The 19680-nt window shown below is 46.5% G+C and overlaps 1 protein-coding gene across 6 annotated transcripts in view; it reads right to left on the reverse strand.

The window, feature by feature from the left end:
* The window catches only part of OXCT1 (3-oxoacid CoA-transferase 1), a 122461-nt gene extending 103372 nt beyond the window's left edge, over window positions 1–19089 (reverse strand). For 2 of the 6 annotated variants that reach the window (XM_040977498.1, XM_040977496.1), the window contains exons 1-3: window positions 18936–19088; window positions 10269–10377; window positions 8553–8643 (exon numbers count right to left, since the gene is read on the reverse strand). In XM_040977498.1, the coding sequence (XP_040833432.1) occupies window positions 8553–8643; window positions 10269–10377; window positions 18936–19004 (269 nt within the window). In that variant the 5' untranslated portion in view covers window positions 19005–19088. Of the gene's footprint in view, window positions 1–8552; window positions 8644–10268; window positions 10380–12240; window positions 12256–18364; window positions 18630–18935 lie in introns of those variants that run through there. The other 4 variants (XM_040977497.1, XM_040977499.1, XM_040977495.1 and 1 more) reach the window with 4 other exon arrangements.
* Window positions 19090–19680: the final 591 nt, after the last annotated feature.

The following is a 19680-nucleotide window of genomic DNA, read 5'->3' on the forward strand; positions in this document are numbered from 1 at the left end:
TAGAAACAGAAGCCCTTCCCTACTGCGTCTCCCTCATAATCCTTCAGTGCTCCGAGGCTTCCTCCCAACAAGCCCCCGCCAGACCTGTGTCATCCACTTGGCCCATCCTCCAAGGGTCCCTTACTGAGCGTGCACTTCACCCCAGGGTTGGCAAGGTCAGTTCTAGGACCAGCAGCATATTTAATGCCCGGTTCTGACCTCTGGACAGCACTGTGCTTGCCAAGGAGATAAACACGGCAACTTACAAGTTAAAACAGAGTGGAGGGAGAGGCCTGCTAAGAGAAGTCTGCTAAAGGGTGAGATACACTGCAGATGGAGAACCCAACAGCAGGAGACAGGCAAGAAGGTGGAGAAAGCTGTAGAGAGGGAGCCGCCTTACAGAACACTGCAGTTAGACAGACACCAACAGCCACAGCAACAACACATGTGGAGAGTTCAGGATGAGAGCAAGAGGCTGCTGAGCACTGGGGAGAGATCTCGGGAGGCCTGGGCTGGGTGGGGCTGAGACAGACCAAAGGTAGAGGCACCAGCAGGAGACGGGAGCAGGCAGGCAGAGCGAGATCTGGACATCCAGACACCGTGACTGAGTGATTCTCACCAGAAGAGCAACAGGATTCAGGAACAAGAGGCAGAAACACCAAGGAAGTGGCAAGTTCCAATAAGCAACAAGTATTAAAACGGAGGCAGAGGCAATGGGCTAAGAAGAAAGCACAAACTGAGGGTTATTTACAGCAAATCACTCATTCCTAAGACTTGCTGCCCATCCTGTTGAGAGCTGCAGACGCACTCTGAAACTTGGCAATGGAATACAACAGAAGAGGAGGTGGGGAAAGTTAACCTAAGGATCACGCACAACATCCTTTGGTTTGACGCGCAAAGAGGCAACGCACCTTGTTCGAAGAGCGTTCGACAGGTCTTCTATCCAAACCCTTTCTTCCACCTTCACTCTTCCCCATCTAAATACTCTTCATGGCCATCAGGACCCCTTCTAAGGCTCAACCTCTCTCACCTGCAAGCCTCATAGCTCCCCAGGACATCCTGGCGATGCCCACAGGAAAGTGGTCCAGGTCACAGAAGCTGTCCATTTTCTGCTAGACCGTTTTTTACAGTCTTAGCCCTCCAGCTATTGAGTCCTGCAACCTTTCTCAGCTGTCATGGCTATGAAAGAAAGGTTTGTGATTTATTTCCAAGTGTTAAAAAAAATAATAATAATAATGTGAACGACATGATCCCCAGGAGTGTACTTTTGAGATATGCGGAGAATTCCATGGAGGCTAACAATATACTTTTAGTCCACAAGAGGTCTCCAAATCACTAAAGATTCTTTTTCCAAAAAATCATAAAATTCATAGATTTCTTATTTTCATCCCACCCAGGTGTTTGCTGGTACTCCCAAGGCCTTCTAGGTTTGTTGTTTTTGTTTTCCTATAATCTGCTCCTCCTTGATGAGCCCCCAGTCCTTGAGGTTAACAATTCTAGCTCTCTAAATCTTCCCTTCTTGCAGCCCTTCCACCTCCCCTGCCGAGCTCACAGATGCTCAGGATAACACTAGCAGAGTGACCTTTCACTTCACTCACACTCCGCAATTCACGGGACACTCCGACTACCCTGAAAGCCCCTGCAGCAGGAGGCCGCTTCTCATTGCCCCCTCTGTACCCTATACCCATTCCTGCCTGGTCACTGATGCTCCCTGCTCTTGCTACTGTTTGTACAGCATGCCAGCCGAAGGAAGCTCCGTGGACATAAAGTAAAACATGTCACTGTTCTGTTCCAGGCCCTGCAAAGATTACACACTGATTTAGAGCAAAAGCCAGGGTCTCTTGAGCAACCGATAAGGCGCCATGCACTCGGGCGCCATCCTGCATCTCCAGCCTCAATTCACTCCACTCTGTTCCCGGCTTACTTCTCTGCTTCTGCAGGCGTCCTCACGGTGCATCTCCAATGCCCCAAGCAGATTCCACTGTGGCCACCCTAGCCTTTCTCTGAGACACGCTCTCCCCCAACAGCTGCAGTCACTCCCCGACTTTCTTCAGGCCTAACAGATCTCCTTCTGGATCACCCTACTGAATCCCGGAACCCGACCCTCCTCTTTCAGACTCACAATCTCCCTTTTCTCTTCTGTTTCCCATGACACATGTGACTTTCCAACATACTGGACACTGGACTGATTTGATAAGTTGACTCTTATTGTCTGCCTCTGGCTACTAAAATCTGAGGTCCATGTTCACTGCTATGCCCCCCGAGGACTTGCAGATGCTACAGTACATGGAGATTAGTACACAAATATTTAGACTTTTTTTTTTAAGATTTATTTCTACTGAAAAGGCATAACTACAGAAAGGAGAAACTGAAAGATCTTCCATCTGCTGGCTCACTCCCCAAACAGCTGCAATGACCAGAGCTGAGCTGATCTGAAACTAGAAGCCAAAAGCTCCTTCCGGGTCTCCCACACAGGTGAAGGGGCCCAATGACTTGAGCCATCCTCTGCTGCTTTCCTAGGCCCCACGCAGAGAGCTGGATGGAAAATGGAGCAGCATCCAGGATCCTGGCACTTGCAAGGGGAGGATTAGCCAGTTGCACTGCAATGCGAGTCACCCACAAATATTTGTTGAACAAATATTAAATGAATGTATTGTTCAATTCCACTTTGTCCCTTGTCACCAGCTCCTTTTAAATACACACTACCAAGTTACTGGGGTGAGTATTTCTAGTCTTCCTCTCTGGATCCACTCTCCGAACTCCAGCCAGATCTGGGCCTGGCATGGCTAAAGCAAAGGCTCTTCCGGCAGCTGGCATCAAACTGAGTTCAGCCTATTTATGGTTGGGTTCAGCCAATGGGAGCATCACCAGGAAACCTGGGGTGGAGGGGAAAGGGACAGTGACTCCAGGCTTTCTATTCCTCCGGCTCTTTTCCCGATGAGTGACGGTCCCTCTCCCTAGAACTATCTTCCAGATATCAGTAAGAGTTTCCGCTCTTCGTCCCTCAGTGCTAGGACTGGTGGAGACTGTGCAGCCCTATTTATCCCTTCTGGTTCTTTCCCTCAAAGAGGGTAGATTCCTTCAGGAAACTGCATGACCACTCCTCCGTCAGAGTACCACTGAGATCCTCCAGAGTCTTACTAAATTCATCAACCTGATCTTCCACCACAGTGGGCAGTCCAATTTGCCTTCCGGAGCTTTAAATATCTGAAGCTCCCTCTAAGTGCGTATGGCATTATGAGCAACCAGAATATAGCTGGTCGGTCATCGAGTTGGGAATTTTTCAAATCATTTCTTTTCAGGTATCTCTATTTGCTTTTTCAATCCATGCAGCATTCGACTTGGCAGGATCTGAGGTTCACCTATCTGTATTTGTTGATCTTGGCTCTGGGACTTCTTGCATATTTGGCTTTTGCTTTGTCCTCAGAATAGAAAGCTGGCATGGCAAGGCAGATAGTACACAAGATGCTTAACACAACAACCGACCAACCCAGATACAAAAGGTGGAACCAGCTTATAAAAAAGAGTGTGTTTCTTGTCATATACTTTCCAACTCACAAATGGAACAAACATGCATGTCCATTATATTATTTTCATAGTAAAAATGAGTAAAGAGCCGGGGTTGCGATACAGTGAGTTAAACCATTGCCTGTAACACTGGCATCCCATAACAGCGCAAGTTCAAGTTCCTGTTGCCCCATTTCCAAACCAGCTCACTGCTATCTGCCTGGGAAGGTAGTAGAAGATGGCCCAAATACTTGGGACCTCAGCAACTGGGTGGGAGACCCTAATGAAACTCCTTGTTCCTGACTTCAGCCTGGCCCAGTCCTGGCCATCACAGCTACTGGGGGAGTGAATCAGTGGATGGATTGTATCTCAATCTCTCTCTACCACCACCACCTCTTCTCTAGATCTCTGCCTTTGAAATAAATAGATCCTTTTTAAAAAAATGTGTAAAGCAAGATCCTTACCTTTAAGAGTACACAATACAAACAAAATAAAGAAACATGTTTCTAATACAGAAACATTCATTAAACTATCTTGTAGCTTTTTAAAAAGACTTATGTATTTATGTGATAGGCCAATTTACTGATAGAGAGATCTTCCACCTGCTGATTCATTCCCTAGCGGGCTGGGCCTAGGGGCAGGTGCTTCACATGAACCTTCCGCGTGAGCAGCAGGGGTCTAAGCACTTGGGCTATCTTCTGATGCTTTGCCAAGCACAATAGAAAGAGCTGGACTCTAACCCATGCTCAAATGGGATGCTGGAGTTGCAGGCAGTGGTTTAACAGGCCACTGAACAGTGCCAGCAGAACGCCACCCATTTTTTCAATAGAATTTTGATCTTGTCCTACAGCACAATAAGCATGTTTTAACTGTTTTATTTGTTAAGTCTATAGCCAAGAATTCATTAAAGAAAAACATGAATGTAAAACAAACAGGTATGGTACACAAGACATCAATGTTCTATAAATCCTTCCATTTGCTAAAATCTCAGTAATTGACAATTTTTGAAAAAATAAAACTCCAATGAACATCAAGTTCCAGGGTCAATATTGTGGACTAACAGGTAAAGCTGTTATCTGTAAAGCTGGCATGTGGGTGCCAGCACAGTCCTGGCAGTTCCACTCCCTATCCAGCTCTTTGCTCACGGGCCTGGGTAAAGCAGAGAAGGATGGTCCAGGTGTGGAGGCCCCTGCACACACATGGGAGACCTAGAAGAAGCTCCTGGTCCCTGGCTCCGGTCCAGCCAAGCCCCAGCCGCTGGCCATTCAGGAATTGAACCAATGGATGGAAAGCCTTCCTCTCTCTGTCTCTCCCTCCCTATCTCTAACTCTGCCTTTCAAATAAATAAATCTTTTTTTTTTAATGAAGTTATAATAATTTGTCTACCTATATTTCTTTTTTATATACTTCTCATTTTAGACATACTTAGCTCTCAATTATGCAGTTTCTAGTCACTCTTATAATATCAAAGGGAGCCAAAGAAAACACTATATTTGAATATAAGGTTAATTTATGACACTTACTGAGCTAAATAAGGTCTTTCACAAGTTGGGCACATAAATTCAGATACACATCCTGAAACAAAGCTCACTGTCTCAAAGAAAATAGCCCAGCCTCGGGCAATGATCTTGATCGCTCAAAGTAGCCTGTGGGCACCAGGTCCTTCTGAACTGCAGGTGCCTCAACAGAAAAGACAAAACCAGAGTGAAGGGCCTCCTTGCCATTTTCTCCACATTCAAGTCACTACTGTAGTACCAGTCATTTTATTTGGTGACAAATTACCCACTAGGACCTAAGGAAAAAAAAATACTCCTATACCCAACTACTACTGGTGGACTAGCCACCAGTTGAGACAGATGCATTTTACCAATTAGTATTTATTAGCCTTCTTCACAGAAGTGGGACTGCACCTGGAGTCACCTACTCCCACCTTTGTAGCAGTGTAATCTAGTCCTTAGAAAATGAACATGACCAACATGGCACACTTACTCCCCCACTGGCTATCAGTTTAATAGGCTGATGTGTAGTTTATTATGAACCTCTGGTTTCTAACTTACCAATGTCCTTCAAAAATCAAGGAAAAGCACATTCTTAGTTGTTAAAACCTTCTTGATGAGCACATCGCAAACTACTAATTCAATTGTGTGATCCCAAAGGGAAATTTATCTCATTAACCCATATTTCATAGTAAGACAAGTGGTGTATCATAATAGCTCTTACCAATTATTATAAATTAACAAATAAAAACTGATCCTCAGGTACTTTGAAGCACTTCCAATGTAAGCACACCCTTCCAAAGAAAAAAGTCCTTTATTCTGGAGAGAAAACAGTTACTATATTTAACTTCAAATTTTCTCCGTGCCCCTAATGAATCAAACCATGTCAGTAGTTCTCCTATGAGGCCACAGCTCCCTTATCTCCCTTATTAATTTAGCTTCAGTGGCCTAAACAAGACTCTAATTCCTACAGAGTTCCAGAATTTACTTCTTTCTTTGCAAGAGACTGATCTGCCAGTGAGGGTTTGCAAAGGTCTTCTTAACTCAGCATCAACAACAGTCACACTTTACCAGACCACACATCCCACGGTGGTCCCATAAGACGGCCTTGCGGAGTGATGTCATGCCCACTTTAGTTTACGTCAGTGTCATCTACAGTGTTCACGCGACAGTGCAGCAGCCTGATGATGAGTTTCTCAGAATGTACGCTGTTACTAGTAAGCGCATGACTACACACTGATCTGCACCATTTATGGAGCGACCTGAAAATTTAAACGTAGTATAGAGCATTGAAAGTCTTTTTAGGGGCTGGTGTTACAGCTCAGCAGGCTAAGCCTTTGCCTGCAACATCAACATCCCATAGGAGCTCTCCTTCGAGAACCATCTACTCTGCTTCAAATACAGCTCCCTGCTAATGTGTCTGGGAAAACGTTAGACGATGGCTCACAGGCTTTGGCTCCTGCCACCCCCATGGGAGATCAGGTGGTGATCCTGGCTCCTGGATCCAGCCGGACCCAGCTCTAGCCACTGCAGCCATGTGGGAAATGAACTAGCAAATGAAAGATCTGTCTCTCCCTTTAAAGTAAATATTTTAAAAAAGAAAAAAGTGGGGCTGATGTTGAGGCATATGGGGCAAAGGTGCTGTTTGTGATGCCAGCATCCCCCATGGGTGCGGTTCGCATTCAATCCAGCTCCCTGCTGATGGCCTGGGAAAGGCCAGGGAGGAGGGGCCAAGTGTGTGAGCCCCTGCCAGGTAACCAATCCAGATGAAGCTGGCCTGGCCCAGACTTGGCTGCTGTGGCTACCTGAGCTGCGAGCCAGTGGACAGAAGACCTGTCTCTCTGTGTGTATCCATCTTCCCCCCATTTTCTGTAATTCTGAGTTTCAAATAAATAGATCTTTTTTTAAAAAAATACTTATAGTAAGTACAAAATCAGATCTAAGGGCAGGAAAAGTGTGGAAGACACGACACGTTATTATGCTGAACAAGCTACATCTCTTTTTATGAGGAAGAAGTTCCTTGGGTAAATAAGGAACTGGGACCAACGATCTCAACAGTCCCGTCCAACTATAACATTGTGACTCAGACTCACAGACTCAACACAGAAGGGCACGTGAACCCAGTGTAACCGCCAGGACAGGTATGTGATCCAAAGAGAAGGCATACACTGCAGTAGACAGTCCCTGCGGATTCAGTATAAAAGCTCTAAAAAAACTCAGAAAGGGACAAGATCAATGAAGAAAGCAGGTGATTCTGCACTTGGTGTACAGATCATTTTTCCCAGCGTAGCTAAATGTACATTATGGTGCATGGTATTATTAAATAATGGCTTCTTGCTGACCACTTTGATATGCAAAGCCATTGTCTTAAGTGCTGGCTACTTCCTTTGGAAGCAGCGGCATATGTGTGACTAATGCTACACTTTATGTATCAGCTCACATAATGGCATAGCCAAAAATAAACAGATTTCAAACAGATGTCCATCTTGATTTATAAATAATGACCTAAGGGCAGGTGCAGGAGCATAGCAGGGTAACCCTCTGCCTGCAGTGCCAGCATCCCAAATGGACACTAGTTCTAGTCCTAGCTGCTCCATTTCCTGCTAATGGCGTGGGAAAGTAGCAGAGGATGACCCAAAGCCTTGGGCCCCTTGACCTAAATGAAAGAGCCAGAAGATGCTTCTAGTTCCTGGCTTTGGATCAGTTCAGTTCTGGTCACTGAGGCCTTTTGGAAAGTGAAACAATGGATGGAAGATCTCTCTCTGTCTCTCCTTCTGACTTTCAAGTAAAATAAAGAAATAAATATTTTTAAAAGATAAATATAATCTGTAATAACAAAGAAATAAAAGAAGATCTCTAAATTTGAAAAATATGGGGCCAGTGTTGTGGTGCAGTGAGTTAAGCTGCCACCTGAGACACCAGCATCCCATTTAAGTACCAATGTAAGTACTGACTACTCCACACCCAATCCAGTCCCCTCCTGATCTGCCTGGGGAAGCAGCCAAGGATGGCCCTGGTCCCTGGACCCTCGGACTCCTGTGGTAGATGCGGATGAAGCTCCTGGTTTTGGCTTGGCTCAGCCCCAGCAGTTAAGGCCATTTGGGAAGTGAACCAGCAATGGAAGTCCTTTCTCTCTCATTCTCTCTCTCGCTCATTTTCTCTGTGTCTTTCCCTCTTTGCCTTTAACTTTACCTTTCAAAGAAATATTTCAAAATAAATAAAATTAAAAATTTAATGTGATTCCATTTTAAAATATATTTTCTAGCTTTGACAATAATTTTAACAAAAAATAAAAGCATATCAGATTAATATATACGATCCTACTTTAAGATCTTAATTTACATCTTTATCGGAGATGAAGCAAATCTACATTACTTCTAATGAGGAACGACAGTACCACAAATATTGAAGCAGATGCAAATTCCACTCATGACCTTGTCCAACACTATCTTTGGCTGCATGGACACACGACATACAAGCAGGGGAAATCTCCACTGAACTGATAAGCTCTCAGACGTGATCAAGAACTGCCATTTCTTTCAAGCCAGCGGACTGAAGAGGCACACTCACCCGGCATTGTTGCTGACTGCGGTTAACCCTTTCACTCCAGTCTTCAGTAAAGCTCCTATAAGATTCTCTGGAATTCCACAGAGCCCAAAGCCTGGAACGAGCCAACAGGCAGACAACGTGTGAAAACGCAGGTGGTATATTTTTTAATAGGAAAGAAAAAAAAAAAAAAAACTACAAAGGATATTACTAGATCTAGCAAGTAAAATACACAGATCTATCTCACCAACTCGGCAAATGGCCTAATAGCTGGAGCCAAATCTTGTCCATCATTACAAAGCACCAGACGTCACTATCGAGTCTTTGAATCACATGTGTGAAGCCAAGTACAGTTTACATGGCTATACATTGCTCGGATGCCCTTAGCCACATATCAGAGAAGAAGCCTCCTTCAGACTCGATCATTTCAAGTTTTTTTTTTTCAAATATTTCTGTCTTAAATTTTACCCGAGTAGACTTTGTAGAACTAGAAACTTCAGCTAGTAACCTTTCTTTACATCTTCCACAATTCCTCAAATACTGCTGGAACTAAGACGAACGGTCAGTGACTCATCGGTTGAGTGACTGAATGGACCAATAGAGTGATCCTCCTACAAATAAGCCTTGATCTCATTTATAAGAATCTGGCAGCAAGCTGCGTTTTTGTGTAATTTTTCTGATTTTGATTAATTATTTTCTTAATTTTGTTTGTTTTCTTTCACTTTTTTTGAGAGGCACGGACAGAATGTGAGAGCGAAGAGAGAGCATGCGTTCCTGTCTACTGGTTCGCTCCACTGCTGCCCACAGCAGCCAAGGATGGGATGGAGTAGGGCCAGGGCCAGGACCCACGGACGCCATCCAGGTCTCAGGGAACACAGTTACTTGAGACACCCTGGCTAGTTTCCAAAGCCTGTACTGACGGTAAGGTGGAGTCTGAAGTTCACAAAGGAAAGCAAACTCAGGTACCCGGAAACATGACTCAGCCATCCTCACGGCTGTGTTCAACACCTGCTCCAGGCAACAAGGCAGATGTGTATCAGGCAGCAGGTCTCAGAGATACTCCCAATGAAAAGAAGCAATACAATATGAATCTTGTAACAACAGAGAAATGACTATGAGCTCTCCATCACTGAAAGATTATAAAAAGAGGTGACCAGATATAAGCCAATGAGATCAATATAGTTCTCAGAAACAAAATGTTGTAATAAAATCAGAGATAACAATGTGTAACAAATAACTACAAATAAGAATAGTAACTAAATAAAGATTATATTAGGGATCAGCATAGTGGCATGGCAGCCTGACATTCTGCCTGCAGCACCAGCAACCCAAATGGGGACCAGTCTGAGCTATGACTGTTCCATTGCCGATCCAGCTCCTGCCTCTGGCCTGGGAAAGAAGTGGAAGGTGGTCCAAGGAGTTGGGCCCTGTACCCAAGTGAGAGACCAAGAAGCAGTTCCTGACTCCTGGCTATGGATCAGCTCAGTGCTGACCACTGAGCCCACTGGGGGAGCCAATCAGTGAACCAGCAGATGGAAGCTTTCTCTCTCTGTGTCTCTCTCTCTCTCTCTTTCTCTTTCTGTGTGTGCGTAAATTTGACTCTCAAATGGAAAATAAATCTTTCTAACAAAGTGAGGAAGACTAGATAAAATAATTGATGTTTCTGATCTGAGTTTTGCCACCATGATTTCTCTGCTTTAAGAATATTACCATAAAAAGGAGAGCCGTGTTAACACTCACCACCAACCAGAACTGTCGCTCCATCAGGGATGTCCTTCACAGCTTCTACCGCATCTGTGTAAAATTTGGTATGGCGATGACTACTGGTGGAAAAGTAGCAAACACAACCCTGACAAATGTGAAAAAATAGTCAGTGAATAATCATTTGAAGACACACATTTACCTTGCATATACAGTGACCTATTCTCTTTATGATCATTTCACTATCCTTGTCTTTTTCCAGACTGATGACAATTATATATTATATCTATAGTGTACAATACGATGTTTTGATTATTGTGGAATAACTGGATCAAGCTATTTAACATATTTGTTACCTGACTTACTATTGTTTTATGGTGAGTACAATGAAGATCTGCTCAGCAATTTTCTCATATTCAGTAAGTGTCAGTACCCGCAGTCACTGCGATGCATGGATTTCTCGTATTCCTTCTATCAGAAATACTGTGTCCTTCAAACAATACCTTTCCAACTGCCCACGCCCCAATCCTTGATAATCACCATTTTATTCTCTGTGTTCATGGCATTATCCCAACTTCAAAAGAGTGGGACTTCACCTGACTCCTTCTTAGAAGAGGGATGAGCATTCTCCACCCATGCACGATCACCAGCGTCCCTTTAGGATCAGTGTTTCCTATTACAAAAGCGACAACCACCCAAAGTTCAAAGTTACACTCACCGTGGCATGAAGTATCACTCTGACAGTAACCTCACCGTCCATTCAATACCTAAGAACTGACCATGTGCCAGGTTCTCTGCTATTTACTCCGGCAGAGTTAGCACTAACATAGGATGACTGGCTGCCCTCTAGGAGATCAAATACGATGTGGTTAAAGCTACAAATGTCTACATCATTGAGTCTGTCAGCCAGTATTAGCCACAAAATGTCTCCTGAACGGAAAACTAAAGAACAGGACACAAAACAACTCGTCTCCCTATGACACTTGAAGTGGCAGACTACCGTCTACGAGGAAGCTAGCCTTACCCCAGGGTATTGTTTGATGTCAAATCAATTGCCTAGCGAACACTCGTGAGCAACTGCCAACGCGGTCGCTTTTTGTGCTTTACCCACAATGCAGCCACAGGAGGAAAGTGCATTCCATCACTCCTGCTCAACTTTGCCTTGCCTATATTCTCATTTTATAGCCCGTCTACAGAGAGCAGGCTGGAATGGCAAAGGGATTCTGACACATGCCACCTTAACGAGCCCCACCCGAGGCTCACATCCTCTGCCCGAGACAGTACGCCAGACACACTCAAATGGCCCTGCTCAAAGGAACGGCACACAGGCAACCCCACCTTTCTTTTCTTCCTCGAAAATCTCCTTCCACAGAACATGTCAACAATGTTGAAAAGGAAGCAATTACACAAATGATTTCTGTCCCTTTAGATTTCAACCTTGGCCAAGTTCAGTGGGGAGGTTTGGCCACAGTGGCTAAACCATAGCAAATAAGTACAGGCAAAGAGAGAAACGGAAGGGCCTGAAGGACAAAGAGCCATCCTTTTCTTCTAGCAAGGAAACATCTTTTCTTAAATAAACATACACAACCACATATTTAATCTTAGAAAGTAAAAGTTTGATAGCCTGAATAAATGAAGAGAAGGCTTCTAAAGTTAGGCAAACATCCTAGAAGAACAATACACGGATACCAAACTCAACCAAGTCATCTACCAGATCAAGACTGCATGGAAAGGCAGCAGCCTGAACCCAGAAAGGAGACCGAACAGCAGCAGGAAGCCGAGGGCCACCTGAGCCACAGCTGCTCATCAAGGCCCAAGGCCTAAAAGGAACCTATGCATTTGTTCTCTTAGCCACCTTTCCTCCCAAGGCCACCTTCAAGACCCATACTCCCAAACTCTGAGTAAAGAAATATCTGTGCAGGATCCGGTGCGGTCGCCTAGTGGCTAACGTCCTTACCTTGCATGCCCCAGGGTCCCATATGGTTGCCGGTTCTAATCCTGGCAGCCCCACTTCCCATAGAGCTCCCTGCTTGCGGCCTGGGAAAGCTGTCGAGGACAGGCCAAAGCCTTGGGACCCTGCACCTGCGTGGGAGACCTGGAAGAGGCTCCTGGCTCCTGGCTTTGGACTGGCTCAGCTCTGGGTCTGTGGTCACTTCAGGACCTTCTCCTTCTCTCTTCCTCTCTGTTATCTGACTTTCCAGTGAAAATAAATAAATCCTTAAAAAAAAAAACAGATCTGTACATTGCCAACACTTTCTAAAAATAGGCAGCTGGAGAAAAGTATTTCTCTGATAACATTTACTTTTTTTCTCCTAGATAGCTGGATTCCAAGGAGAGCCTCTGGATGTTCATAAGTTGACTTCTCTCTTTGAACATATTTTCAATACTGGTGCGAGCACTGTGGAACAGCAGGCAAGCTGCCACTGGGAACACCAGCATCCCATACGGAAGTACCAGGGTTCTGACACAACTTCTACTTGTAATCCAGCTTCTACTAACGCACTCCTCAGCAGCTGCAGGCAGTGAGTCAAGTGGTTGGATCTGGCCTGCCTGTGTGGGAAACCCGCACGTTCCTGGCTTTGGTCTGGGCCAGTCTCAGCTGTTGCAGATAAATCAGCAAATGGGCGATCTCTGTCCATCTGTCATTTTTAATAAAAATGAAAACAAATTAATATTCTAAATGATTTTATATAAAAACTTTGATGAGAACAGGCCTATGTAGCAGCTGTAACATTCCCCGACCCCCAGGGAAAGAATACCTCAGCCGAATAAATAAAATGAATTGAGATGGCCTTTATTCCAGGAAACCGCGGCCACCGGATTCCCTTCGCGGTGTAGCAGACGGACGGATGTGAAAGAGTGGGCTGCAGCGGAAGAAGAGCCAGGAAGAGAGGTGCAAGGGGCTTTGAAATCCCTCTTGACACGGAAGCTGAAGCGGGGGTCACTTCGGCCTGTCATCGGTGTGGCGGTGGTCTCGCTGCCTCCGGGCCCGCCAGAACTCTGCCATCTGTTCCGGGTAGCAGGGCTCCAACCTCCGCCAGTTATGGGGCAACCTTCACCAGCTGCTACCAAAATAAATAAACCTCAAGTCTGCAGAGCTATCCGGAAGAATGAAGAATAGTGGAAGGTACAGCCTTGCCATGTCTCCTGGGGACTCCTTCCCTCTCACGTGCGTACATCCACAAACCACGTCACTTCGTGTTTAACTCCCCCACCTTTAGACTCCGTTTTAGTGCTGCTACTGCTTTCTGCCCCTACAACTGAGGGAATAATGATTGATTACTGAAATGCAAGAAATAATCAAAATTCTTGCAGGACACAGCTTTTTGCCACTTAAAATATTTCCCCTTTTTAAAAATCCTTTGTATCTTCACCCTTGTCCTCCTCTTCAAAATCTTTATCTCTGAAGTCTAGATTTTATCTCACCCCTGTCTAAGCCATTCTGGTCATTTTCACCATTACTTCTTCTACCTTAATTTTTCTCTTTCTGCAATTCAACATTCCAGAACTTACTGAAAAAGCATTTAAAATGGTCTCTCCATGAAAACCCACAAAGCATACTCATCTTCTACTGTTAAATAATCTTAATGACGCAGAATGGCACAGTCCACTCCCATTTATCTCATCACCTTAGAGTTAGATAAATCACCTGTTGCTATTTCAAAATACCTGAGGCTGGTTACTTCTTACAGAAAAGCAGCCTGGCGTAACTCACAGCCTGGGAGGTTGACATTTCATCAAGAAGCAGGCCCATCTCTCCAGCCTCAGGGGAAGGGTCCCCAGGACCACGTCACGACTCGAGACGCAAGAAGAAAGGGAATGAATGGCCACACTGAGACAGCCAGAGAGAAGCCACGACCAGACCTGCCTGGTTTTGTCCTCACAACCCACCATCGCAGGAATGAACCAGAATCCAGCAATTGTACTCATCCCCTACAAGAAGAAGGTTCACAAAGAACTAATCATCTTTCACTAAGAAAACCTAAAAGAGATTCCACCACCTCTCAGCACTGCCAAACTTCCAGCACAAATGAGATCCAAACCTTAACAAAATGACACGGCTCACTTCAGCATCAATATCTGCCCAACAGAAGCGGGCCAATGTGGATGGAGGCAGGTGAAGACGGTTACCTTAGCAGGATACACAGAGAGGAGTGGATAAAGAAACTGGGGTATCTGTGGAATACTATTCAGCCATTACAAAGAATAAGATTATACCATTTCCAACTAGATGGTCCAACTAGAGACCATTATGCTCAGTGAAATAAATCAATCCCGCAAGAACAAATACATGTGTTCTGATATAAAGCAACCTTCACACAAATTCTAAGACCAATAACCCTTTCTTTTTTCTTTTTTTTAAGATTTATTTATTTATTGGAAAGTCAGATATACAGAGAGGAGGAGAGACAGAGAGGAAGATCTTCCGTCCGATGATTCACTCCCCAAGTGAGCGCAACGGCCGACGCTATGCTGATCCAAAGCCAGGATCCAGGAGCCTCTTCAAGGTCTCCCACAGGGGTGCAGGGTCCCAAAGCTTTGGGCCATCCTCGACTGCTTTCCCAGGCCACAGGCAGGGAGCTGGGTGGGAAGTGGAGCTGCAGGGATTAGAACCGGCGCCCATATGGGATCCCGGGGCGTGTTCAAGGCGAGGACTTTAGCTGCTAGGCCACGCCGCCAGGCCCAATAACCCTTTCAATACTGTTTTTGCTGCAACTCATAGGTGTTGACATTTTTTATTTTCATTTTTTTCAAAACAGTTTCTTTTCTCTTTTTCTTTTAAAAGATTTATTTCTTTTTATTGCAAAGGCAGATTTACAGAGAGGGAGAGATAGAGATGAGGATCTTCCATTTGCTGATTGACTCCCCAAGTGGCCGCAACGGCTGGAGCTGAGCTGATCCGGAGCCAGGAGGCAGGCGCTTCTTCCGAGTCTCCCATGCGGGTGCAGGGTCCCAAGGCTTTGCTCTTATTAAATTGTTAACTGACTCATAATATAATAACATTATTTTCTCGAAGAAGGTTTTTTTTTCATTTCTTCATCGACACACTGGTTATTCAGTAGTATGTTATTTAACTCTATGGTGTTGTAGATTTTTTAACTTTATTCCTGTTGTTGATTTTGTTTCATGGCTTTTCATTTAATGGAATATACACTAACTGTGTAGTAGAGACTACCATATCCAGATGTGAAAATACAATGCAGTGTGCATCTCCACTTCCACATCAGAGACGGACTCCCAATGAAACTGTTGGATATGTCTTGACAATAGGATGCTGGACTGTCTGTCATTGTCTGTACCCACAGTGTCAGGGTACACCGAATGGCACAATGATGCGCTTATGACTGCTTATGAAGGACTATACTGTTGTAATAATATGGGGGGAAATCAGTTGGGGGAGGGGGTTGGGGAAGGGTAAGGAAATCCCAGAGTCTATGAAATTGTATCAAATTAAAAATAAAATGAAAAAAAAAAAAGATGATGGTTACACACACTTACAGACCTGCAAAGAATATGATATGGTTGTCAAGAGGAGAGACTACGTGCTGAAATGTTTCGGCTGTCGGGCAGGAGACCAATGTCTAACAAAGCTGGAATGTTCACCTTGAACCAAACACTGAAGGCAACAGTGCCAGTTATGCACTTAGGCCATAAATAAATGCCAAGGGCCTCGTGTCATTACTGAGCTGAGTGGGTCTCTACAGCCATGGGGGCGTCCTGTTTTTGACGAAATGTGTATGTTCTGTTCCAACCCTGGAGTTCAGTGCTCTGAAGAAACGGCTGTAGGAGCAGCTCATTCCTTCCAGCAGAGGAGAAAGCCTGAGAAGTTTACGAAGGGTTAAAACACTGCTGGGCGGGAGGGGGGACATGGGGAGGTGGCACATTCAAGACCAGGGAGCTGCAGCCCTGGGGGGCGGTGCCTGGAAAGCACAAAGATGTGAAGGTCAGGGAGGGGTGGAATCAGACTTCAGTGAGGCGGGGCTGGAGAGGCAGGCTATAAAAGGCTTAGAGTACACCGCAGAATTTGTTTCATTCTCCAATGATAAAGGAACAACTTTTCCAACAGAGCTGCCTGAATCAGAAACCTGCCCAGGAAACTCTTTCCTTCTTCTTCCTCTCATTTGCTGTATTTTGTTCCAACTATACCTTTTTTAGTATAGTACACCTAAAAAAACTAATACCTTTTTTAAAAACAGCCTTTTTTTTTTTAAGCCTGGTGTTTAAAAAAAAAAAAAGCAGGGACCATGCTACAATGAAACTTACAAAATGAGCAAGGATTAGAGTCAGAAAAATAATTACAAAAAGTAAAACGCAATTGTCAATCCGGAAGTTACAGGGAAGAAACAGACAACTGTTAGAGACAGCACTGGGGGACACTTTAGAAAGAGGTGTGAGCACAACGGCTGATCAAGCGGAGCAGAGAAAGGCAGCGAGGACCTTTCCAAGGGTCCCAGCTTTCTCGCCGAGTAGCTCCAGGTGCTATCAACCACAATGGGGAAAAAAAAAAACAAAAACAACAACAAAACAAGGGAAAGGAAAGCCACTCTACCATCAGACCTTCCTGAGGCAGAGAGAGCCGTAAGTGCAGAATGACACACAGGTGAACTCCCCAGTAAACTCCAGCAGAAAAACAGCTAGGGATGCTCCAGGGTTGGACAGAGATATAACCAAAGACAAACGGTTTAAAAGAAGAAAAATAAATGACCTTTTAATTGCAGTTCTATAATTTTTCCCCACTAATTTTTATTATGAATACAATGTTGAATGCTTCCCATGAACGTAGTAATGAAGCAGATACCCTCAGATGGCCTAGTTTAACTCCTATCTAACCAGCTGGTTTTGAAAGCGCCATGCTCACACCAACAGCATCAACCACATCTGAAGCTAATTAATGAAAAGCAGGGGGCCCCAGGCAGGGGCGGGCAGAGCCTGCTGCCTCATGAGACTTCCAGCAACTCTGGCACCGTTCTCCAGTTGAAGAGACACGGAGTTTGCATATCATAAACTGTTTAAGTTTTTGAAAAACCAGTTATCTCATTTTACCTGTTGGATACAAAAAGCAGACAAGCTTTCAAGTTTACTGTAAGACTTCCTACAGCGTTCCTTCCTCCACGCATTAAACTTGCTAAACTTCTGCTCCTGCCATGGAGTGTGTAAGGTTGAAGGAAATACTGATATACATCTATGTTACAGTGCAACAGGAGCCGGAAGTGAGGACTTCAATGACAAAGAACTAGTCAGGGCACCGAATGCTTTCAACCCAGGCAGCATTCTAGAAAGCAGGAGTTGGATCTGTGACAACCAAACCGACAGCTCAAACCCTGATTAGAACTTTCAAGGAGAGACGGTAAAAACCCATCATTTATAGCTCATCCATCCAGGAAGAAGGCTGCCGGAATGGGAAACGGTTTAATGATTACACTCAAGGTGAGACTACAGGAGTAAGTCAATTACCCTTCTGCAAACACGCATCTGCCAAAAGCAGGAATGCTCCTGACCTTGGCTCAAGGGTATCACTGTGTCCTGATATAACTGAGTTTAAGCACCGCAGCAGTCTGAATGAAGGTCAAGTTCCCTTTTAGTAACGTTTTACTCCTATATATCTAAAGCCACTTGCAGGGACCCAAAGGCTTTCTAAACCGCTCATAGGAATAAAACAGTCCACGTCCCAGTCATTCCCTAGAACTAACCCGCCCCCCACTCCCGGATGCAGACTGGATGCAGCGGGGGAGGGGGGAGGGGGCAGTGAACAGCAGAGTTACGCACGGTGTGCCTGCTCCATACCCATGGCATACAACCAAGCCCAGAACGATTATTTAATAAGCTACCAAGGAACACGTTTTACTTGCTCCTCTAAGCCTCTCGGGGTTCTGAGATAAGCTCCCCTCCTGGACCTGGCCGACTAGTCCAGACTTGGACTCACAGGCAGGAACAGCACATTGGGCAAAAACCACATGGAACTACAATCCACTCTAATCCGGACAGTTTCTCTGGATACCACTTAGTGGACACCTGGCAGAAAGGGCAGAATGAGGTTTTCAAAGGAAAGCCCCTAAGCCAGAGCCCAGAAGGCTTGGAAGGCGGAAACGTCTAACGCCCTTGGTCAGCGAAGTTTGGAGAGCCCGACCAGAAGGCGGCCGGCTTCAACGCCGCGCCAAGCAGACGCCGGGGCGAGCGCTCCAGTCCGGGTTCCGTCTCCCACCGCCGCGGCGCCGCACTGCCATATAGGGCAGGAGAGGATGGGAGAGGCATGCCCAGCAGCCGCCCCCTTGGCAAAGAGCGCGCCCAGCCCAGGCCGACCCGCTCCGGGGTCTGGGCCTCCACAGGGGTGCCGGTGCCACGAGATGTCCACTCCCCGCGTGACTATCGACCCTCTGCCGCCTTCACTGTCTCCTCTCAAACTGGCGCCCTCACCCAGTCAGGGCCGCCAGCACCCTTTTCCCCAGACGGACGCCGCCCGAGCGGCGCGGGAGCGTGCCAGGGCCGCCGGCGAGCAGGCGTCCTCCCGCCCCTTCCAGCCTGGTCCGGAGCACGCCTTCACCGCATCTCGCCCCATCCGGCGAGGATGCAGAACCGCGCAAGGGAGGTCATCTCCGGGGGCGGCGGCTCATCCCGGTGCCTGACGCAGCGTGCCACGGGTGCCAGTTCCCGGGCTCAAACGGGGATGCATTCCCGCGCGTGGTCTTGGTCTTTGCCACATTTTACCTTGGCCCAGGGGCTTCGGGCGGAGGCGCAGAGCCGCGGCCCGAAGGAGAGGAGTTTGAGAGCCGCCATCTTCAGGGCGGGCTGCGGGAGGAAACGGCGGGTTGGAGCGCGCGACTGAGGGTGCGAGTGTCTGTTGCCGTGGGCCGGCTCAACGTCACGGAAAAAGGAGCGAGAGGGAAGGCGCGCTGGGGGCGGGCTGGAGGCTCGACTGCACGTCGGTGACGTTCCGGGGCCTCCCGCGCCGCGCGCCCGCCGCCCACTGCTGGCTGTGGGCGTCTTCGAGAAGCCGGCCTGGGAGGGGCCCGGGGACCGGAATGGAGGGTCCGCGCAGCGCAGGTGGGGCGCGGGAAGGGCCCGAGTCTCGGGCTCTTAGAAGTAACTGTGTTGGCGTGCACTTGCCGCTCAGGCCGCTGGAACAGCCCGTCAACTCAGGGGACATGGATGTCCCTTTTCCCCTCCCTCACGGATGAGCGTTGGCCAGGCGTTTTCTGGCGCTGTAGGGACCCCCCGCGGAGCCTGTTGCTTTCCTAGGTGAGCTGCACGTGCTCCCGCTGGCAGTGGAAGCTCTGACAGCCTGCCATCCCCTCTGGTGAGATGTGACCAGCCAGACCTGCAGAAGGACAAGACCTGCGGCACTAGCCTCAGACCCAAGTTTAGCATGCCATCTCCCCATCTTGTAAGCCTGCGTCTTTTAGCATCTCTCTGCCGCTGAATTCCACCAACCCAAGGGATAACCCAGCCAAGG

The sequence above is a fragment of the Ochotona curzoniae genome, unplaced genomic scaffold (genome assembly GCF_017591425.1).
Source record: "Ochotona curzoniae isolate NIBS_2020 unplaced genomic scaffold, NIBS_Ocur_1.0 contig_2754, whole genome shotgun sequence".
Taxonomy (NCBI): domain Eukaryota; kingdom Metazoa; phylum Chordata; class Mammalia; order Lagomorpha; family Ochotonidae; genus Ochotona; species Ochotona curzoniae.